Below are 24,305 nucleotides of genomic sequence, written 5' to 3'. Positions count from 1 at the left end.
GATCCAGCCCCAGCATCTGCAGGACAGACTGCAGCCGAGGGCTGTCACGAGGGTGACCAAGGTAACCGAGGGCTCCACGTCGCTACAAACACCGCCACACCTCCCCCCGCTGGCCCATCTAGACCGGCCCCGCAGTTTCTAGTTCTGTAGGATCTAGCCCCCCATCGGCTGTGTGACAAGGAGGCCTGTATCCATTCCTTGATATTTTCGAGAACCAGGGGGGCTGTAAATAAACAATGAGGGGGCCTCATTAGGCTTCAGATTCCATACCTACTCCCGAGGAGGAGCTTTTTCATTCAGGTCTTTCAGAGTCCCTGGAAAGGCTGAATAAATTGAGAATAAAGACAATGCTGAGCACGGAGTGCTTGCTGGGAACACAGGCAAGCATCTGATAAGGGAAGGTATGAGGCGATCCCCAAACGTCCCTGCAGCCCTGACAGGCTAGGAAAACTGTCAGGGACCAGACTGAAAGACAGATAGAGGGAAAGGAGGGGACGGGAGAAGCATCCTGACCTCTTTGGTCAAAAAGGTCCCACCATTTATGGTAAACACATGTTGCGGAAAGAAAGGTGCTTCTGTGCGACATCCATCACTGGGAAACCGGGGGAAACAGTGTCTCAAGGCAGGTGTACGAGTCCCTGCAATCTCTCCCCACGTTGCCCATCTCCCATGGGACGTGGGAGGGAATCGATGGGAGAGCCCCCAGGAGATGATAGGAGATCTTTTCCTCCCTTAATACCCTGTGCCTTGCCATTCTCCTTCCCCGAAAGGAGTGACCCCAGCCCCGTCTGCAGAGTCACGAATGTTCTCTGCTTCTTGATGTGCCAAGGCACATGTGGTTTTAATTATTTATGACAGTGTCTCACTGCACACGGAGATGTGCCGCGGAGTCACTTTTCTCAACCGATAAAGCCTTTGTCATCAGAGACCTGCTGCCTCTTGGCTGGCAAATCTCAGCTGAGAGGCGGGCCGGGCACTGCCTCTCCCCGTCAGTGTGAATCAGCCGGGACTCACAGAGGCGGGGCTAGCCAAGTCCCATTACGAGGCTCCTGCGCACCCCTTGTTGTTGCCATCCATGTTTTCCGAGAACAGTTGGGAGCCATCCGCGGTCTACCGACAGGACAAAATATGCCGCTTCCCCGAAAAGGACACTTCCCTTAGTATTGGAGGGTTTTAACAACCCGAAGGCAGCTTGTGATTTCCTTCACTGGAGGTATGGCTTGTTCCCTTATTCCTTCCAGTCTTCATCCATAAACCTGCTTCCCCTCCACCTCCACTGACCCCTTCTTGTTTACAGGGACGTACTGCCTGGATCCTTCAACAGTCCGCTTTGAATCACAAATGCAGAGATTAGGAAGGAAGGCTTTTCCTCTACACCATTTCATACTGCGATAGCTCCTTGGCTGGGACTGGATCCCCATATCAAAGGACACTCCGATCCCATAGCTCTCTCCACGGCTTGCACTTAATCTGATGGCCCAGGGGAAACCTCCTTCCCACGTGCCAGATTCATCCCCACCCGGCAGTCGTCCTGGGAAGCTGGTTATCAGGAGCTCACGCGACCCAGAGATTAGAACGCCAGGAGCCCAGAAATTCCACCCTCGTTATTCATGGATTTCGGATTTACAAAGTCGCCCACTTGCTAAAATGTAAGCGTCACCCCAAAACCCATACTCTTGGGCGCTTTTATGGTCATTCGTAAACAGGCAAGCAGTGGCGAGAAATCCGAGTCACCCGATGTGCACATTTCCACGTGATGTGCTACCTTCTTATTTCAGCTCTCCTACCGTAAATGAGCGTCCCTTCTGTAGTCCCTTTAGTGCCATTTTCTGCATGTGTGTATTTTTTGTGGGTGATTTCACTGGATACAATGGCCCCAAGCATAGCACTGACTTTCTAACATTCCAATGAGCAAGAAGGCTGTGGTGTGTGTGCCTTACGGAAACAACAGGTGTGTTAGGTAAGATCCGGGTGCTAGAAAAGCGTCCTTCAGGCATGAGTCATAGTGCTGCTGACTCTAAGTTCAATGCTAATGAACCAGGGATATCTATTAAATAGGCGTCTTTAGACAGAAGCACACATAAAACAGGTTATGTATTGATTAGTTGATAAAAACGCTGTGACCAGATGCTCACAGGAACCTAACCCTGGATGTCTCCTAGGAGCAAGGGCTCAGCAGCCGCTAATTCAGTGTTCATGGTGACTCTGTTGGAACATAGCTACTGTAAATAACGAGAATCAATTGTGTATTCAATACAGCAAGGCCTAAGTTCTGTTCAAATGCTAGCATGGCTCTGAAAAGCTCACAGCGTCAACTCTAGACCTGGCTTGGACTCCATGCTACCACCCCAGAAAGCCTTTCCTTCCAGCCACACTCAGGCCAGTCCAAGATGAACCTGACCGGAGGCAAGACCTTTAGCCAGAGCAGAACCATTCTTAGCACTGTGTTCCCCCACTATTTGTCTGACACACAGGTATTTTTCTTCCCTTGCCCTGGTCCGGAACCCAGATATCCTTCCTCTGACACTGATGGGGGTGGGCGTCCGATAAACACAGAGACCAATTCTGGAGGACACCCAAGGTTGGAAGGCACATGATGATCTCATTCTGACTCGAGCCCAGAACCTCCCACTGTGGTAATCCTCTCTCTAAAAATTGGAACCAGAAAAACAGAAGCAAAGGTCAGTGAGACAGCTGAATGCCCACTCTGCCGTAGGACGGACCAGCGGGAGCAGCAAGAGTTCCGTGAGCGACAGTGTGGCCCGAGTACAGCTCTTGGAAGAGCAAGACTCGAGGTGCCTCTTCCGTGGCCAAACCCTGAGCCCCGCGGACAGAAGAAGAGAACCTACGGCACAAGCCTGGGGACGGGGAAGGGAACTCGCAGCCTCCCCGTATCTCAGTTTTCCTGTCGGAAGATGAGGCCTTACCATAACCCAGTCTTTCCATCCCTTCCAGCTCTCAGGCAATCTCCAGGGGCCTCTGCTGTGTCTCCTGAACTAGCCGACCATTTCTTGAGGGCAGGAGCAGGGGAGGCTATGCGTTGGGGTTGCCAGCCCTACACTGACCGTGGGACACGGGGAAGGGAAGAACTGCTGGCTGGAAGGTCCAAGCCACGGAGGCTCCGGAAGCTGGGAGAGGCCCTGGGAGCTGGGAGAGGCCCTAGCAGAACTCAGCAGGAACACAAAGAGAGGGGCTGGAACCAACAGCAAGTAAGAAACGAGGAGGAAACAGGTGCCCTGAGTCCTCTGATCGGAATGAGACATCTTGCAGAGGGAGGTGAGGTGTCCAAGTGCTGGGACCAGGATCAGATGCTCAGAAAGTGCGCACTTCAGGGCACCGGAGGGGCAGCTAGAGAGATGTTTCCATTCAAAAGGTGCCCACCACCCTTCATTCCCTTGCCCTCTCATGGAGGAGGCTGGGGTGGAGGGTCTGATAGCCTCAGGGGCTGTTGTCTGGACAGAGTCAGGTTACACTTCCTAAATGCAGAGGCCAGGTCTGTAGAGAAGACCAGCCTGGTCTGTGCCCCCTGCCTTACTGGGAGCACCTCTCCATGTGGGGCTGGGGCTCCTGCTTCTGGGCTACTTCTCATCCTGAGCCCCCTCTGCCCCAACGGAGACCCCTTGATGAGGCTATTTTTTTCAAGTTTTGAGACAAACAGGGAGGGTCTCTTAGAGAGTGGGAGGTTAGCAGGTGGCAGGTCACCTCAGAAGGTTCCAGAACCCCAGCTAGGTGGTCTGTTGCCATGCCCCTCCCCGGCCCTCCCCAGAAGGGACAACATTCTACTCCAGTACTCACACGTGTCTGGCTTGTGGCAGTTGTGTCCCTGACGGAAGTACTGGGGGTTCTCAATGACCGGGATCCGGGTCATGCCGATGACCACCGTGTCTGGCCCAGCGTCCAACGACGAGGGTGTGGTGATGCCATGGTTGATGTGGTGCAGCGGGCTGGCTGAGTCCTCCTCGCCGCTGATGACAGCCACGGGGCCTGCACACAACAGGAGAGACACAGGACTCTGATGAGGTCATGTCTGGCCAGTGCCTGGCCCTGCCCACAGACCCTTTCATGATTTTGGCCACCACATTTCCATAAGAGTAAAATCCACTGCAAGAGTATTCCCCGAACGCTCTGGAGTCTGCATTCAAAGAACCACCTCTGCATTCTCTTTCTTGAGAGAAACATCCACCCTATCACACACCATGGAAACAGCTGCAAAATAAGTGTATCAAAGTGACTAGGACATGAATTATTTGTACTTCCTCCAAATCCAAATTAGTTCAAAATAATGCAAATTTTACATGAGTTCTTGGCTTATGTAGGAACAACGGGCTGAAATTTTTTTTTTTTTTTACACAGCAGGAACTTGCACCCTGCTCCTCCTCCCTTCAGGAGCTTTAAAAACTATTTTTTAATTTTTTTCATGTTTTGTTATTTATTTTTGAGAAAGAGACACACTGTGAGAAGGGCAGAGGCAGAGAGAGAGGGAGACAGAATCTGAAGCAGGCTCCAGGCTCTGAGCTGTCAGCACAGAGCCCGATGCAGGGCTCGAACTCATGAACCGCAAGATCATGACCTGAGCCGAAGTCGGACACTTAACTGACTGAGCCACCCAGGTGCCCCAGGAGCTTTAAAAACTATTGATGCTGGGTCCCACCTCCAGATTTTGATTCAGTTGGTCTGGGGACAGACCTGGGCGTCAAGATTTAAAGAGCTTCTGTGTGAGTCCCTGGCATGGCCAGGATCTGGAGCCTCTACTTAGAGCCTTGGAGGCTGAGAGCCTTTCCAGAGTGGCCCTTGGAATCCTACAGGAACGTATGTAGCTTTCGCTGGACTCTATCACCTCTACCTCTCTCAGTCCACGGGGAAATAAGCCCAGTATGAGCCCAGAGGGAGCCTGAGCCAGCTTTCAAAGTGACAGTAATTTGTCTGCATCACTGATAGCCTTCAGGCAACTGAGTCAGTATCCCACTCTTGAAGGATCCACCCTGCCCCAGTGGCTTCAAGGAACATCATTCGTGTCTTCACCAACCCCGGCTCCACAATTTTCTAACCCAAAGAAGAAACCCAGTAAGTGGGGTTATTTACAGAGATAATTATTGCCGCCATCTTGGCAGAGCAATGGTTCTGTCTGGTGGTGAGGTTCTCCCATACGTACAAACAGAACCCGGGTAAAGTGCATTAGCTGTGACTGTGGCTTCATACAACTAGTGTTTGAAATGGCTGCTTTGCAAGACACGTGGTCCCAAGACAAAGTGCCTGCTGTGATTTGGTTTTGCGACTTGAACAATATTTCCACGGCAGAAATCCATTACATCTACTGAAGTTTATGGGGAGAGTATTTCCCATCAAATAGAGAGGGGAAGCACCAATGAGGCAGAACTAAAAGGGAGACTAGTAAATGCAAGCTGGGGACCCTGAATTCTACTCTGTCGGCACAGACAGGCTTATTCCAATCCATGACAAATGCCTGATGGTGTTTGGAGACCGTGTGGAAAAGCAGCAATGAGTGGCGATAATCACTTGCCCTGCAACCAGAGAGGCCAGTGCCTGAAAACACCTTGTAAACTTTGAAAAACTTCATCGTGATTCCAATTCATCAGTGAAAGCAGAGCACGGGTTTTTACCACTCCTCCCACCCCAAATGTCTCTAAAATATTAAAAAAAAAAAGAAAGAAAGAAAGAAAAATTAAAGAAATATTTGTACACAAAGAGCAAGAAGAGGGGAGATGAGAAGAAATAAGGTATTTCAGTGTTTTGGAAGATGCAATGTAAAATGAGGAAAGCTCGCTTACAGGGGCTGCAGGGGGAATATTTACGGAAGCTCAGCTCTGCGGGGTGGCCTAGTACTTGAAGGGACAGGGTCACCCAGAAGGCTGGGGTAAGGCTCAGGGCTGGAACAAGGTACCCAGGCCATCACCTTGCTCCCAGTCTAGTGGTTTCTTCCTGGAGAAAATTAACTGGAAGGGCTCCGGGGAAGGACTGGCCCCCTTCTTCTTGCTCCTAGAAGACAGAAACCAAGAATGACCGTGCCTGCCATCTACCCTACTCCTAGTCTCTTCTGTAGGAGATTCAGGGGATGCTTCTCTGCAGAAACCAAATGCCTCAAAACAAACAAACAAAAAACAAAACAAAACAAAAACACCTAGCTGTTTACATGTGGCGGTCTCCCAATGAAGCCATGCTTACTTTGTGATCATGCCACAGTGAAGGCTAATAGTTGACAAGGCCCATCTGTGTGTGTGTAAGTGCTTTCTAATCCTTGATTCCTAAATATGAGAAAATAGCCCAGGATCACCAGACACTTAGGCAAAGCTGCAGCATGAAAGAGAGAGTACAAGACAAACAGACAATCAGGGACCGACAGGAAATGGAGGCAATGCAGGGAGCAGAAGACTTTTTTTCTAAATCACTAATGTCCTCAGAGAGACCAATGAAGGTATCACACCCATAAATCAAGAGGATATTTAAAATGTGAACAATTTAAGGCTAAGAAAAAGTCCCTGAGAATTATGACCATTAGAATTCGAAAGTCAAAGAACAGTGGAAGAGAAAGGCAAGGAAATTTTCCAGAAACTCAAACAAAAAAGAAAGAGGAGGTAAATAGAAAGGAAAAGATAAAATTAAAGACTCCATCCAGAGACTCGATATCTAATTAAAAGAAAGGTAGGGTAGGGAGAGGGAAGGAGAGAGAATAAAAAGATTAAAGAAAGGATTAAAAAAATTAGGGAAAAATTTCTCCAAATGATCTGTCTACTCAGTTTCCAGCACAATTAATACACGCCTGTGTGCATATGGTGTAAGCACACGCACCCCCCCACACACACACACACATGCATCAAGGCACAAAGTTATGAAATGCCAGCATCTTGAGAGAAGATGCTAAGAGCTTGTAGGAGGGAGGGAAGGGTCCCATTTCGAAAGGAACAGAAATCAGAAAGACAATGCAATTCTCCATTACAACCCACTGTGGCTTCCCTGTGCAATTCCTTCAAAATTTTGACGGACAAGTTTTCAGCCAAAACTCTACCCCTAAAAGTTTACTCATTGTAGAAAGCAAAAGAAAGGTATTTGCAGGTGTGTAGACATTCGCCTCCCCCTATCCTGGGAAGCAGCAGGAGGGGACACTTTGGCAAGACAAAGGTACAGATGGGAAAAGAAGGAATAGAAGATACAGTTCCAAAAAGACCAAATAACAGAAGCCCCCTCACCCCCCACCTCACCCCCTTCTGTTCTCAGCATCATGGGATGTGGGTTGTTATAGTGACACGGAGGCAGGACACTACATCAGGAGGAGTCTGGAGAAGACAGAACGTTGGGACGTGAGCCTTTTACTGTTTCTTTGAATCTGTCTCCAGGAGTCAATGGACAGCGAGTGGTCAACAAAACGTTCCAAAGCCTGTAATCCAAAACAGTCTCTGCTTTCTCAACATTATTCTAGGATCTCAAAGGGATAGGTAAGCGCCATGGGGAGGAGAAGGGTCCTGCTACAGGCTCCTAAGCCACGGGAAGGGATGGGGTCACCCAGGAAGACTTCACAGAAATCTAAGAATAAAGCAAACGTCGAAGCCCTAATACTTAAAATGCAGGCAGAGGAAGGGGAGCAGGGAAAGGAACATGAAAAGAAACATCCAGAAAAGCAGAAGAGAATCAGTAAAGGACACTGTCTTAGAAGTTAAAGGAGGAGAATTCCTACAAGTTCAAGAGCATCACATACTAAGGCCAAGTAGGGTGAAGAACGAATATAGGCCACTGTACGTGGCAACACGAAGGTGGCCTTAATGACAGCAGTTCCCACAGAGGAGTGACAGGAGGAAAACATTCAATTACAGCGGGTTGAGGAGTAAATTAGAGATACCGTAATTGTCACAATAATTTTTATTATTGTGTGCATTCTACGCATCAGGCTCTGTAAATGCAACTCCTTTCACTTTATAATGCTTCTGTGAAGTCAGTACCACCATTTTCCCCATTTTACAGATGGAAGCACTGAGGCATAGAGCCGTGCCCTGCCCAAGGTGGGATGCTGGGATACAAACCACCAGTCTGCCCAGAGCCTGTGCGCATGACCATTACGCGGCGCTGCCTCCCCGAAAGTGCAGACTGTGGGCGAAATGGTTTGTTCAAAGGGACACTTGGTCAATTCTGGTACATTATCCTCCTCGTGACCATTTGCCTTCAATTGCAGGTCCCTGAGACCCTTTTTAAAGAGGTTCCTCTTGATCCTTGAGAATAGGGACAAGAGTGAATCACCTCATTAGACTCAGGAAGATAGATTACGGGTAATTCATCACAAGCTCCGTGTCCCAGAGCTGCTGAACGCTTGTATTCCGCTACATCCACATCAAAAAGAGCACTGTGCCGTCAGACCGCTGTCCGGTCCCTGAGGCCCTCTTACTCACCTCTGCTCCTCCATAAACCACAGTCCTTAAAATAAAAGCCAATAAAGAGTGCAGAGACCCATCACTTCAAAGAACATAAGAGGACACCCCTGTAGCTTGCTCCTGCCCACCTGCACCAGCGTCCAGCACAGTGCCCAGCACGGCTGCAGCCGGTGCTGAGTGAGGCAAGTCCTTTCTTTGGGACAGGGCTGCCCTGGATACGGCTGGACATGTGGCCTCTGTGGACCTGGGCATTAAAAGCCAGTATCAGATTCATCAGTGGTAACAAATGTACCCGGGCACTGGGAGTGAGGGAGGCTATGCATGGTGGGGAAGGGGAGGGGAGGGACACAGGAACTCTCTGTATCTCCCACCCAATCTTGCTATGAACTTAAAACTGCTCTAATGGAAAATTAGGGGCACCTGGGTGGCTGTCGGTTGAGCACCCAACTTTGGCTCAGGTCATGATCTCGCAGTTCCCGAGTTCAAGCCCCTCATTGGGCTCTATGCTGACAGTTAAGAGCCTGGAGCCTCTTTCAGATTCTGTTTCTCTTTCTCTCTCTCTCTCTCTCTCTCTCTCTCTCTCTCTCTCTCTCTGTCCCTTCTCTGTTCACACACTCTCTCAAAAATAAATGAAAACATTAAAAAAAAGTGTTTAAAAAAATAAATGTTAAGAAAGCCAGTCTCCCCACCCAACACACAATATATTTCCTGACACCCCGCAGGATGACAGAACTGCCCCAGGTTGAGATCCACTGATGGGGCACCTGCATTCATTCTAGGAAATGATTTCTCTCACCAGCTCTGGCCACTTCTCACATCACTTGCCTCAGGGGAAAACCCACAGACCTGGGGCCCCTGGGCGGAAAAAGCATTTCTTCTCACCTTAATAACCACAGAGAACAATGTATGCAGACATAAAGGAGAGCGAGTAATGGGGGGGAATCTCATCTGTCCAGAAGCCACCAAAGACTACGGCAGGTCAGGAGGAGGAGTCAAGCTTGCTGTCTTCCAAAGTCTCCCAACACACACACACACACACACACACACACACACACTAGTCTAGTACCTGTGACAGGCCTCTCTGCTGCACTAATCCTAATGCAGTACACAATTATTTTGTTATGCCGCACTAACAAAAAGGAAGAGAGACAGGCTTGCAGGCTGTTAAGTTCCAGCTTTTGAGAGAGAGCCAGGAAGGAATACAGGTCTGCTCAGACATTCCCATCACATAATTTTTTCCCCAAACTAGTGCCTCCTTTCTTTTTCTTTTAGATCTATAGTGGGTTTTGTGCTTCCAACCATGCCATAATAGAACCACTGGATAATTAGAGAAAGCTTGATGGCCCAGGCAGGTGTTGTGCCCAGCAGGATGGTCCGAGCTGTCCTTACAGAGTCTTTCTCTTTCACTTTCTGCTCCTTCAATGGGAAAAAAAAGGGGGGCCAAAATGGAGTAGCTCAGATTTTCATTAAGTGGTTGATTCCAATGTGGGGTTGGGTTCCCCCAGAAAGCAAAGGTCTCTGATGAAAACATGAGATGGAATTTCACTGTGGTAGAGTGAACTCTGACCCAGGTGAGTGGAGGCCCCATCGCAGAGGAACTGGGGGGTGCCAAGTTGCCATGAGGTCTGTAGGCAAAAGGCATCCTGCAGAAGCCTCTGAGGAGTCAGGGTCCTTAGTGATAAAGGGTATGGGGGGACGTTGCACAAAATGAGCCAGGGAAAAGCAACAGTGTCCCTGGTAATGTGTTAACACATAAACACTCACTTCCCCTTTCATCAGGGGGAAGACTTCTTTGGAATCACTTCACCAATGTCCTGCCTTTGTCACTAAAATCTTTCTGTTCCACCAACTCCCTAACTTGCAAAGCATTAACAATTCTCAGAAGATTGTCCCCAAGAAAATCCAGCCACCAATTCAACACAATGGCATTTGCTCAGCCAATATGCAGAAGTGGTTCTCCTCCAATTTCCAAAGGAATGACTCAGAGTCCCAAGGATGTAATTGTGACAATTATTCTCTTTTCATCTGACCCTCAAAATATACTGTTACTCCCATCTGACCAACTAGAACACGGATCCCCAAGTAAGCTTAATAATTCACTTTCCAAAAATTGCCTGTGTAGGAAATGATGGAGCCTGTATCTGAATCTATGCTTGTTCATCTCCAAAGTTCTTCCTCTTCCCACCCAACTACCCATGTTCTCAATAGTACTGCTGACATGAAATATTTTTTGCAAGCAGACCTTGGTATAAATACATGAGGCCATATATAAAGAAGCTGGGACATCTGAACCAAGGAATCGAAAAATAGATCACCAAATATCTTCAAGGCAGTACAAACTCATATAAAATAACTTTGGGCAGTCAAGGCCAAATTTATGGCCCAACTATAAAATCCTAGGCCCAGGATCCATTTCTACATTCCTTCATTTATCTTTGTACTTACTTCCAAGGTGGAGGCAACCTCACCAATTCAGAAAACCCTCTTACAACAGTGATTGTTATGAGTGCTGTTCACCAACTATTTCTAGGTGCTGGCAGGAAGGCAGTTTTCTGTACCCCTTCGAGTTAAGTGATGCCCCATCGCTTTCTTTGGCTAATGAAAAGTGAGCAGAAGTGACATACATCACTTCCCCATGGAGGCTTTAAGATCTAGTGTGTGACCTGCCACCTTCTTTTTTTCCTGCCTTGGCAAGTGTGGAAGCATGAGGCAGAGCCTCGGGCAACTCCTGCCCCTGGGTGAGGCAGACACAGAGCAGAAGGCTCCAGCCAACACCAGGTGCATGTGTGGTGTAAGTAAGAAATACGGCTTTGTCGCACAAAACCACTGAGATTGACAGGGGTGCTGTTTGTTACAACAGCATAACCTAGTTCATGCTGACTAATACAGAAATGAAACCATCGCCACATTTAACAATGTTACTTGAATGTTTTCCTTCACAACATCTTCAACAAATCTTTATAAAAGTATCCCATGCAAAGGATGCTCCTTTCATCCTCAACGATGTAATTCCTTTTAAAATGTCTCCTCCCAGCTCTCTGTCCCAAAATTGAGCTCTAATCTAATCTAATCTGGTTCCACATGGAGCCCGACCATGACCTCCACTGTTGGAAGAGACTCCCCCACCACATATCTGACTTGGGAAGTAAAAGAAAACAACCCTGAATGGGTCTCATGTTTTCAATGTGTCAGAATGAAGCAAACAAGCCAACCTTTGAATTAAGAAAATGATTTTTTAAAAACCTCAACCTTTTCCTACTGATAAAAATCAAATATTGATGTGTCCCTGGTGAGTGAGAGCTTCACATCAACAAATCTGGGAGCAGGAACTCATAAAATGGAATAAAGTGAGAGCACAACAAACACAATTAAAAACCCAGCCACGCTCAGAGAGGGATTCCATTTACTGTCTCATAAAAAAGAGCCTAGTCCTCAGAGGCAAACAAAAGAAAATCAATTTCTTTAATTTTTATTGGCAGATGTGGGACAGAGGCCAAGTGAACACAGGCTGTGCCCAAGAGCGCACCTGGAGACAAGTCACCAAATGTCTGTTCCTGGGCCAGCTCCTGTGTTCCCTCCCCTCTCTGTCTCCTCCAGCTTCCAGACAGACGTAGCCCCCGTGACCTCAGGGGCTCACAGGCCCTCTAGGCTGCCCAAGAAGCCATGCCCTCCTCACTTCTTGGTGCCCCTTCCTGAATCATTTCCCAAAAGATAAGCTCCATTCTCTGGCTTGAATTCCCTCCCAGCCTCTTATAGGAACCAAAGGTACTGTTCATGCCTCCTAGCTTCCCTAGCTTGGGGGTTCTCATTGGTGATTGAAAATGATGCTTCTGATCAAACAGCCCAAGGGCACACATTTAAGGAAAGAGAAGGCAGGACTGAAACTAAGAACAGTGGCTTCCCTCACCTCAGTTAATCATCACAACCCTAGGGGTAGATCCTGTCATCCCAGGGATGCCACTGAGGAACCTGAAGCTCAAGGAGCTTGACCTTGTCCAAGGTCACAGAGTTAATAAATGGTAGACAAACCCACATCTATCTGACTTCACAGTTTGGGCTCATTTTGTGGCACCATGCTGCCTGACCCTCTAGGATTGTTTTTCTGACATTGGGACAAGTGATAATGGATCAAGCACAATCTCCCTCCCATTCCCAATCTTTATTCCATCGAGAAGCCATCTGTAAGAAATCTGGCTTCATTTAGGAGTGGAGCTTATGACATTTCCAGAGAACTTTAGACCCGGAACCTGTGCACCACGTTGTGGTTAGAAGGAACAACTCCTGTGTAGGAGATCCAGGCAGAAGAATGGCAGGCAGCAAGGGACCCGAGAACAAGGAAATATGCATCCTAGAGGGAAGGCAAACATCATCAGCTTTCTCCAAAGACTATACAGACAGCATTTCAGAACATTCCAGGCATAAACAGGAAGCGAATAATTACCTCCCAGTTGCATATGTAAGACAACTGGAATACAAAATGCTGGTGCTTCGGTCCAAGGCCCCACAAAAAGCTTACAGCTCAAGTCTCAGCATTCCTCAATTCATCTTTAGCCACTGTACTTGGACTAGCCAGTGTACCCCAAAATAGGGGCACTCACCTCCCCCCAAGGAATTATGCGGAGCTCTTCCCCCAGCCTCGTGGGGACTTTTGGCGAATGGAAGGAGACATCGTACGTTGTGAGCATGTTGTACCAGGTGCTGGCATGTGGGATCACTGATGTCTCCACACCCTTCCCACACTCACATCACTTTTTCCACTAAGGGAACTATTTTGCGTAATCTGCAACATCTTAGTTCAACACCATGACCAAGAGAGTGACGGGCCAAATTTGTATGAGCTAAAGCCCATATGCCTCTGAGTTTACCTCGTTCACGAGTGGGAAATGCAGTACCTAAAACCCCAAGGGTTGCCCTGTGGATGAAAGGTCAGGAGAGACAGAGGCCCTGCAGGTGCTGGCTGATGGGGGGCTTCCCGGAGGGCCTCTCAACAGCTGCACGGGCCTCACACACTCCTTTGCAGGCAACAGCTCACCCAGGGTATGCCTGAAGGAAACCCTCCTCATAATGCTTCTGAGTACATGTGGAGAAATGCCACAGCATCTTGTCACCTGCAGAACACCGGGCTTCTTTCTCCAGAATAGCTAATGCTTGATGAGCACTGACTGACCACCAGGCACTGTCCTGGGCTTCGTGTCATATGATCTCATTCAGTGCTCACGGTGGCTGCATAAGGTGGGTCCTGCAAGCAGAGCCCGAGCAGTCAAGGGGTCTGCCCAAGACACACAGCTAGTGAGTGACAGCATCGTGATTCTAAATGGACCAGTAAGACTCCAGAGCCCAAACTGTTCATCACTCCCCTATATCCTCACGGTGCATAATTGACATGGCCTCAAATTGGTGAGGTCCACAATGAAAACACTTCAGAACAACAAGACCCCTAAATCTCAGACACTGAAATGAGGTCAAATTTATGGATGGAAGTCGAACGATTCTTCCAGGCCATTCTGAGCTTGTAAACTCAACCCCGAGGCTTGGGAATCCTGTGTTCGTACCCAGCTCTCCCTGGGCTTGACAAAGAGCCCATTAGCTTATGACAGACTAAAAAGATATTTCTCTCCTTATTAGAAAATGTTCATTGGGAAGATACAAGGCCTCCTAGATGCCTCAAATAGGGAGAGGAATGAGATCACAGAACCTTTTAGAATGGGGGACCCATGACAGATGTTAGCTAGGCTTACTGTGGTGATCATTTCACAGTGTATACAAATATCCGATCATTACGCTCCACACCAGAAATTAATACAGTGTTATGTGTCAACTGTACCTCAACAACAAAAAAAAGACAGGAGGGTCCCATGATTTTGTGCATTAAAACCCATAATCTAATATCAATGGAAGCCCCTCATTTCTGTATGACTCATTATCACTCACAAGGCGATTTCCTCTCCATGAACTCACTTAATCACCACAGCAACTCCCTGAGATACTCAACACCCCCTATTGCACAGATGAAGAAATAGAGACACAGAGTTGTTAAACTGACCAACCACAGAGTCAGGGGAGAACTCTGACTCCAGCTCCTCTGACTCCTAGTCCAGTGCTCTTTTGAGTTCACATCAAACTTACTTCCTCTAGAAAAGTAAAGCGTGGTTCTCCATCTGGGAGTAAGACCCAAAATGGCATTTCTGGTTGCTGTGAGGACTCCCCACCAAATGGATCTCTGTGGAAGTTGTTTGGGGATTTCAGGAGTTTGGCTCTGAATCCCTTACCTATGATTTCAAAGTGACAAGGAGTGTCTTCTAAACCACAGGGCTACCACACATGATAAACCCAGACAAAGGGAAAGTGTGCCTCAGGAAAGGAAGTGCAAGGCCAAAGTCAGCCCCATCAACGTCCAGCAAAAACTGTCCCACAGAAGGCAGATTCTTGTGATCGTCCTTGGAAGGGACAACGGGCCCGTCAAGACATGCCCAGTTTTCTCTGCAGTCTCAAGGTGAGAAACCAGGGTTCTCTGGTGGATGCTCAGTTCAGTCTCAAGGTGAGAAACCAGGGTTCTCTGGTGGATGCTCAGTTCAGCAGGCCCTCGACATCATCTGCTGAGGGTCCCACACCCTGCACTGTCTCACAATAGGCCCTGTCCTTGTAGAGGTGATGGGCTATTGTGGCTGGGCTTCCTGGCCTTTCTGTGGTCTCTCACGACTGCTCACTCGACCGGGGGTTGGCCCCTGCCCACCTTGGTTGAACATCACCCAGGCCCAGCTCTCTGTCAAGGCAAGTGTTGTCTCCAAAAGGACTGTATGTCCAGGTCTCAGAGCCCTGTAACAGCAACCCTCCACCTGGCATCCATGGCAAGGGTACCAACATAGATAAGTCACAGAGTGGTCCTATGACATTTCCCTTTGGAAATTAGTTATGCCATTAGCTTGTGTTATAATGTTCACGAGAAACACCATGTCCTTGAAAAACTGTGAGAAAATTCTATCTATATTTGACCCCTACATTTGAACTTGTCTGGTCAGACTGTCCTGGGGTCAACACTGATCTCCTCATTCATCCCAAATTCAAGCTCCTTAGCTCCTAAAATCTCTAGATCATAAAACCCTAATGGTCAAGAATCCTATCCTGTAGATCTTTGAATTCTTCTGAGACCCTAGTAAAATGCCTTTAATACAGCAGGCAATTAGAAAACATACATTGCGGGGGCGCCTGGGTGGCTCAGTCGGTTAAGCAGCCGACCTCAGCTCAGGTCACGATCTCGCGGTCTGTGAGTTCGAGCCCCACGTCGGGCTCTGTGCTGACAGCTCAGAGCCTGGAGTCCGTTTCAGATTCTGTGTCTCCCTCTCTCTGACCCTCCCCCATTCATGCTCTGTCTCTCTCTGTCTCAAAAATAAATAAGCATTAAAAAAAATTAAAAAGAAAAAAAGAAAACATACATTGCGATGGTGCTTGGGTGGCTCAGTTGGTTGAGCATCCAACTCGTGATTTAGGCTCAGGTCAAGATCTCACTGCTTGTGAGTCTGAACCCACATCAGGCTCTGTGCTAACAGTGCAGAGCCTGCTTGGGATTCTCTCTCCCTCCCTCTCTCTCTGCTCCTTCCACACTGTCTCTCTCTCTCTCAAAATAAATACCTGCTTGGGATTCTCTCCCTCCCTCTCTCTCTGCTCCTTTCTCTCTCTCTCTCTCTCTCTCTCTCTCTCTCTCTCTCTCTCAAACTTCAAATAATGCATTGTCTGAGAGCTGTCCCAGATATCGGTAGGCACTGCCTCCCAAAGCATATTAGGTTCCTTTCACTGCTGTACCAAAATACCACAAGCTCAGTGGCTTGAAACAATGGAAATGTAATCTCTGACAGTTCTGGAGGTGAGAAGTCCGAGATCCAAGTGTCAGCATGGCCATGCTCCCTCTGAGATTCCAAGCAGAATGCTTCCTTGCCTGTTCTGAGCTTCTGTTGGGGGTCAGCAGCCCCTGAGCATTCCTTGGTGTATAGATGTGTCACTCTCCCTGGTCACGTGCCCTTGATGTGTGTGCGTGCGTGTGTGTGTGTGTGTGTGTGTGTGTCTGTCTCTTCCATTTTTATTGAGGCCATTAGTCAACTTGGATTAAGGGCCACTCTACTCCAGTATCACATCTAAATGTACATCATGACCTATAAATGTAATTTACCCACTTTCCCCTTGATGAATATTCAGAATATTTTTGCTTCTTAAACAGTGCTGCAATGCCTGCCTGTGTACACCTAGCCTTGTATTTTGGAAGGTGTGTACAGTAAACACCAATAAATTCTGCCATTTTGTTCCCCCCCCAAAAAATAAAAAATAAAAAAAAAATAAATGTACATCATGACCACACCTGCAAAGACTATTTCCAAATGAGGTCACTGCACAAGTATCAGGTGTCAAGACATCAGCGTATCTTTCTGCAGGACACAATTCAACCCCCAACACAGGTCTCCCACCTTAGCCCCAGGCAGTGGCAGGCATAAGGGATGGTGAGAAAAACTAGCTGGAGTGAACGAGGAATGCACTCTACAGGCATTTAACCTTCCGAGGGCACCTTCCCAGGAACTGCAGCACTAAGCCCACTCCACAACCCTCAAAAAGTGACCCTCATATTTTAGTTCCTGGTTCATGCCACACCTTTCAAATCGGCCTTCTCACCCGCACGCTCATCAAATACTGTCTCGCGTGCTGGGCTGTGAGCTAGAGACTAGGGAGGGAGAGAAGACACATCCCCGGTCGTGAAGAGGCCCGCAGGTCTACAGGTGGGACATGCGATAAACCAAGAGAGGATGTGGCGAGGATTACGTTACAGGTGTGCCCAGAGCAGTATGACAGCACAAGGGAGAGACACTGAGCCAGGGCAGGAGACAGAGAGGAAGTCAGCCTCAGAAGGACCCCCACCCAGCAAACACTCTAGCCTAGAGGTCCATCACCTTTCATCCCAGCAAACACAGACATTATCTCTGCTTACTTGGTGGCTGTCACCTCTAAGGTACCTTGAACCTTGGCCATTGCCTCTGCTCCCCACACACCTAGGCAGCGGTTGGGCAAGAGCCTCGGCAACCCCTATTAATCCCTTGGCTCACTCACCCCTTTCACAGACAAGCTGTAAAGGTGACACAAGCATTTCATTCGAACAGTGCTACAGCAGGAACGGAGAAGGGGGCGGGGGGTCGACTGATTTCCAGCACGTGAAAGCATAAATACAATACCAGAATCAATCCAAATAATATCGTATCAGCTCTGTGATCTCTTCCCTTGTACGGCACGCTTTATATACTGTAGTACCTGTTCCTGTTTGCATACCTGCCCCCATCCTGGGGCAGAGGCTCCCCTGGCCAGGCCAGCACTTAGCAAGTCTCTAAGAAGCCCCTTGAGTCACAGGCAGCAAGGCAATGATGTCACAGGCACGCTCCCCAACAGACCATCACAAACGTGCTGCAAATGCCACGCGTGCTCACACAGACGCACTCCTAAGCAAGAACACACGTGAACTCACACACACAGTAACACCAGTTTATTGCTCATCGGACAGGTGTGTAAGAATACTTAACGGTCTGCATTTCTTTACAGTTTCGCCCCTTCTCCATCTCACGAAATTACTCCATGGGTTATATATATAATATACTTAAGTATAATACATTGAGGATATTAAACCCCCAAACCAAATACCCCACAAAGAGGTAGTAAGGTGGATGGAGATAAGGGAGATTCTAGTAGTAGTGAGGGAGTTGTTTATTTTTCTAAAGATGGACATATGAGCTAGACTGGCACAAAGGAAAAAAATCCTAAGACGTAACCACCTAATCTAAAAATGCGTATTCTTCTCCAACTTTGCGACTTCCTGCAATCACTTTTAAGGTATTATTCTCATACTGATTTCCAGAGCAGGTAACGTTATTAAACCTACCAATTCATAAGAACTTCTCATTTTCATGGAACCCCCTCTTCAAAACCTGGTTTCCTCATGAATCCATTAACCTAAAGGAGATTCCGGTAAGGAAGTAAAACTTGTCAAAGTATCTCTTCGTTCAGTTTACATATGCTTCTTTTGAAATTATTAAAAGGAGGGTGACCAAACATCATTTTCCTAGAGTAGTTCTTGTTTATACCTGTTGCCCCAGGATTGCTTTGGATGAAAAATGACAGGCACCCTAATAGAAAATAACTTAGGCCTCCTGGGTGTGGAAGTGGAGGGTGGAGAAAAGAGAGTCATGGGTAGAATCAATTGCTGTTTTGGACTCTAGACACAAAGGGGCAATACCAGAAGTAGGCAGTGTAGCCAACATGCTTCCATAATTTTCTAAATTCCCCATGAAGCAATCTTTGGAGGGGCTGGCATGTATCTTCTAAATATCCATAGAAGACATTGTCCTTCTTGGGCGGTCAATAAATACCACTTGATGATGATGATGCAGCCAATGATTTTCCCTTCCCTCTTCTCCCTCTCCTCCCTTCTCCCCCAACCCCCTTTCCTCAGGGTACAGGTCAATCAATCTCGGGCCATCTTGATCTACTTGGAAAGCTTAACGGCCATGAAGCTAAACCACTTGTCCTCTGGCTCCAATCTCTTAGAGAAATTAGTGCCAATGGAAGTGTCAGTATCAATTTCATAATGTTATTGGATGAAGGCAAGGCTGGGCCAAGTCCCATATTCCTGACAGGCTATCAAAGTGATGAGGATTATGGGTAAGGAGACAGACAGCTCTGACAGGAAAGGCAATGACTCAAGATCAATTAGACTGACAAGACTATCTTTAAGCCATATCACTTAATGCTGACACTAGTACCTTTCCCACAGAGATTTGGAATACTGGATGCAGAGTTTTCCTGGTGTCTCCAGGGGTAACCAGAGAGCCTGGAGGCCTGCAAAGCAGCCTCTGGCCCTACACTCCTCCCGAGAGAATCCGAACAAAGGGCTCCAGCGAAAGCGAGGCTCTTGCTCTCGTGATGGGAAGACTAAATATCTGGCCCCCGTTTTCCTTTTTCTTTCCTGCCTTCTAAAGAAAATGTCAAGATAAAATGTAAGCTACGTATTTAAATTTAATTCCTTTGCAGAGTCGAGGGAAGGCTTAGGATTATTAAAATGGAAATCAAGATCTTGTAAAAAGTCAAACCGTCCTAACAGGGAAGCGGATTTGTCATGGAAGGTAAGAACAACAGATGGGTGCCACCAGGGTCCTGAATTCCAATCCAGGTTCTTACCCCCGGCATTGCTGTGAATACAACTGCGTGCGATCAGGAAGCGGTCACGTTATTTCTTTGGGGCTTCACAGTCTCACATAAGGTCAACCGTAACCTCGTGCGACGCTGTGGCACGATGAGGAAATGAAATGCCAACAGCCCCAAGGGCAACAGAGGGATCAGAGGATTTTTTTTTCAGACCTGGCAAGGTAGGCAGAAATTGCTTTTGTTTGGTTGGTTTTTGTTTTTTTGTTTTTTTTTTTTCTGCGCTTGACAGAAGATACACAGAAATAGCCCTGGAGCTAAGGATGCAGTGGATATGCTGATGGGAATGAAGAGAAAAAAGCCAAGTCTGACTCCTGCTAAGTGAGTACATGCAAGGATGTTATGCTCACACTCCCTCAGTAGTAAGCCTAGACTATTTTAAATCCTCTCGGTTAACAGCTTACTTCCCCTCGTTCTCCTGAGTGTCCGTTCCCAGGGCAGCCAGTGTAATTACAAGCCTGTGAGGTTACAGCTATTTAAGCAGGTTGCTTTATTATTTTTTAATTGCCTAACAATATTGTTTGTTAGCATTCTATTAAAAACCCCACAGTGTTTCATAATGGAATTTTAAATTCATCCTCTTTTCAAGCGTCCGTTTCAGAATATGCGTGTGTTTGTGGGGTTGGCGAACACCAGTGTTAATCAGCCGATCCTGTCGCTAACCTCGGCAGTGAGGCAAAGCAAAATGATGGACGGAAAAGATCAGTATACAGGAAGCCTTGGCTGGATAATGTCAATCCTGGCCAAGAGGTGGTTGTCAATATTATCTGGAACCGCTGACGTCCCAAACACACTCAGAACGTTGGCCTAATATGCAAATGTGTGAATCAGGGGATTCCTCCCAAGGTGCCTTTAAATAGCAGGCCCTTTAAAGGCACAGTAGTACAGATGTGGGTATTTTAAGGGCATTAACCAACTGAAGGAGAAGTTGCGGCAGAGAAACTGGAAGTGTCAGAAGCCTCTGCTAATCAAAAATGGTTCAGAATTAATGATGAAGCATCTCTGGGACTGGTGAAGAAGATTCTAGGGAAGTGTTAAGATAGTAAAGAACTTTTGTTGGGCACACACGTGGTATTGTTCTCCTCATGCTCACGGACCCAAACGTGATGTACTTTACACTCAACGATACGGAAACCTATCTACTGGGGAAGTTTAATGGGTTATCTTTGTTGAAGGCAGGAAGTCTCCGTGATGTCAATTTAATGCAGAATTCTTTTTTCAACTGCAGTTAAACATGATAAATGTAAACAAGAGAACTTCCAAGGAGAACTAAAGGAAGCATTAATATCAGGGTCTTTGTTCACTGTCCTTCCTTCCTGTTGGCATGAATTTGAAGGGATGTGTTGCTGCAGCCCATGCCCGGAAAACACCTGTCAGAGCAGGAACTCACGAGTCCCAAACAAGATGCTCTTCCAAGTCACCACAGTGGAATCCTTAAGCTAGCAAGTGGCATTTACTTTTAAAATGGTTACTTCTAATAAGCCCAGGTATCATTCCCATCTTGACCTGGGTTCACAGAGGGTCTATATGTGGAATGTTTTCCATTTCAGATATGGCACGTGTCTTTTTCAAGTTTCTGCTAGGTGGACTGAGTGACCCATAGATATTATGTACGTTATGTATGCACACACACACACACACACGAACTAGAGGTTATTTATGGAGAATCCTCTATATCCCATGCCCTGGACTGTGCTTTCCCTACGTAGTCTCTTGTTAATCAAACTACTGTTGGATGAGTATCTACTATGGCGAAGAACTGTCCCAACTTATAGGTATTGCGTCACTTAACCCTTACAACCTTGCAATGATGTCTCCATCTTAAGGACAAAGAAACAGAGACTCAGAACTATTTTATTAACCTGTCCATACTCCTTCAGCTATAGATGGTGAAGCTGGAATTCAAATCCAAGATCATCTCCTGCCAAGGTCAGTATGCATACACCTGCCACCATCTATCATTTTAAGAAAACTTAAATAAGCCATATGAAGAGTAAGAGAGCATATTTGACATTTACCTTGGGTCTGTAGGCAGCGTTTCCTTCAAATTCACTCGCTAATTTTATTTAGGTATGCCCTGATTTACAAACATGTACAATTTAATCTTTTTAAAAATATTTTCTATGTTTATTTTTGAGAGCAAGAGAGACAGAGCATGAATGGGGGAGTGGCAGAGAGAGAGGGAGACACAGAATCCAAAGCAGGCTCTAGGCTCTGGGCTGTCAGCACAGAGCCTGACGTGGGGCTTGAACTCATAGACCGCGAGATCATGACCAGAGCTGAAGTTAGCCACTTAACCGACTGAGCCACCCAGGCGCCCCATACAATGTAATCTTGATGCTCAAAGCCCATCATTACTTAATGATCTACCAACCGCCATTCCTACCATCGGTTGAGTAAAAAGACTTTTTAGGTTACTCCCCAAGTGCACAATGTACATTTCTATCCCTGTCATACTGTGCCCTAGACTTGACCATCAAATTCTGCACTTGAGAACTGGGAGCCAGCTCAACTGCATCGCCACCTCGAACGCTTGCTTGTACTAGCCTCTCCCTCTCCTTCCTCCCCATTCTTCCCACCTCGTCACTTCCTCCTCTAAAGTCTTGCAGCCCATCTGAAGATCAAGGGTTCCCTGTCACTGCTATTGCTCCTTTCTACCGAGCCTCACTCTCTGCAAGCCAAGAATAAGGCTTTAAAAAAGGAGGGGGGGAGCTGTTTCTGACACCATCTCGTTATTCCTCTTGACTGAGAAAAGACAACGGCGCTCACGATGATGATGAGAACGTCCACGTCCCAAGCATATTCCCGCTCTCTGTTAACTACTATGAAATCAGTCAGGTCACTTTACCTCCCTAAGAATTTGTTTCCTCATCAATAAAGTTGGGCTCACCAGTCACTGCCTCATCAGGCTGTTGTTAGGGTTAAAGCAAGTATTTATGTCAACCACGTGGCATAGTGCTCCGTAAATGTTAATAATAATACTAATAAAGTAAAAACAAAAATAAGCGGCAGGGAGTTACCTCAAAAACTTTGTTGTTCACACTTTTAAGCCCTGTGCCAATTATTGATACGACAGCTTTTTATTTTGAGAGAGAGAGAGAGAGGATGCGCATGTGTGTGCGAGCAAGCAGGGGAGGGGCAGAGAGAGAGAAAGAGAGAATCCCAGGCAGGCTCTGTGCTGCCAGCATGGAGCCTGACACAGGGCTTGAACCTATGCAATGAGAGATCACGACCTGAGAGAAAATCAGGAGTCAAATGCACAACTGACTGAGCCACCTGGGTGCCCCAAGAGCCTCTTATTTTAATACGACCAACTAACGGCAGTGTTTGCATGTCTGAAAGTCTCCCATTCCATGCTAGGGAATTACAGTTAACCAATGCTTCTCGTGTCTGATCGAAGAAAGAGTACTTAATGGTGCAAATAAGACATGAGCCTTGTTGGAGGTAGAAAAGAGGGCCTCCACTGACAGACTGGCTAATAACTCTTTTTGGCTTCCATGAACTTTCACCTGATTTTTCAGCTAATCGCGAATTTAGCCGGGACTCAATAAATGTTAACGGGCAGTGTTACAGACTGCGGGATGGATGCACATAGTTCCCTAGCTTCCATACATGAAGGGGAAGGTGCAGAGGAAGTGATATAGTAAGTATTTCCAGGTGTTCATCTGAAAGAACAGGTCAGGAAGCACTTGATGCGGGGATCCCTCACCCCACATCATGTGGCCGAGGGAGGAATAAGTAGGGGTGCTGTGTTGTATCCCCCAGTGACATGGTGAAAATCAGGACCGTGGTTCAGGGGGGCGGGCACACACACCTAGAAAGTGGAAACGTCAATGTGAACGCACATCTGTGGGACTTAAAAGCCCCTTCCCTAGTCTTTGGGCAGGCACACCACACTGCTGCAACTCAGCATGTTAATGCCCACGGGCGTCTTTTGAAGGGGCATCCGGACTCCTGCTGGCAGAAGTCCCCCCTCCAGCCAGGCACTGTATGATACTGTAAGGTTAAGCGTAATTAATGCTGATTGTAATCACGAGGAATTAATACATTATAATAGTGAGCTAAAAATGGCTTATGCTAATAAATCAATGAAGAATGAGATGGGAAAGTGAAAAGCCTTTGAGTAATGGGGCTAGGGTGGGGGGGGCTGCAGGGAGGGGGACGTATGTGCCAAAAGTTGCCAGCACACAAGACAGCCAAGGTGTCACAGCAGCAGAAGCACTGGCCTGTCATACTCCAGGTATTTGACCGATAAAGAGCTGGAAATTAAAGCTACTTTGGGGCTCAAGGGTATCAGGTGACAACTGTGGGGGCCTCATTAGCTGCATGACTTTGTTCTCTGAGCTCTGCTTTCCTCATCAGTAAAACTCAGTAATAAGCCCATTCACCACATCTGACATTTATTAAGAGGCTACTATGTGCCCGGTACTGTTCCAGGGACGAGAAATACAACTGTGTACAGCACAAAGCCCTAGTCTTGTGGAGTGAACATTCCAGGGGGAGTCAAGAGACGGTATGTAGATAAGTAAACCAATAAACACATGTCAAATGGTAACGAGAGCCATAAAGAGCGATGCAGCAGCATAAGGCGGACGGAGAGTGATGGAAGCTAATTTACATGTAGGGTGGTCTTGAGGGCTAGGATCCCATGGATGCAAATGGCCTAGCCCACAGGTAGTACGTGGATGTTCCACGAGG

At 47.2% G+C, this 24,305-nt stretch overlaps 1 protein-coding gene across 6 annotated transcripts in view; it reads right to left on the bottom strand.

Annotated features, from left to right (window-relative positions):
• NTRK3 (neurotrophic receptor tyrosine kinase 3) overlaps positions 1-24,305 on the bottom strand; it is a 395,937-nt gene that overhangs the window by 163,029 nt on the left and 208,603 nt on the right. For all 6 annotated transcript variants that reach the window (XM_060617703.3, XM_060617697.3, XM_060617698.3 and 3 more), the window contains exon 12: positions 3,796-3,984. In XM_060617703.3, coding sequence (XP_060473686.1) covers positions 3,796-3,984 — 189 coding nt within the window. The remainder of the gene's footprint in view (positions 1-3,795; positions 3,985-24,305) is intronic.

This window comes from Panthera onca, chromosome B3, assembly GCF_046562875.1.
Source record: "Panthera onca isolate mPanOnc1 chromosome B3, mPanOnc1 haplotype 2, whole genome shotgun sequence".
Lineage (NCBI taxonomy): Eukaryota > Metazoa > Chordata > Mammalia > Carnivora > Felidae > Panthera > Panthera onca.
The sequence above is the reverse complement of the archived record's forward strand: the minus strand, read 5'-3'. Positions and strand labels throughout refer to the sequence as shown.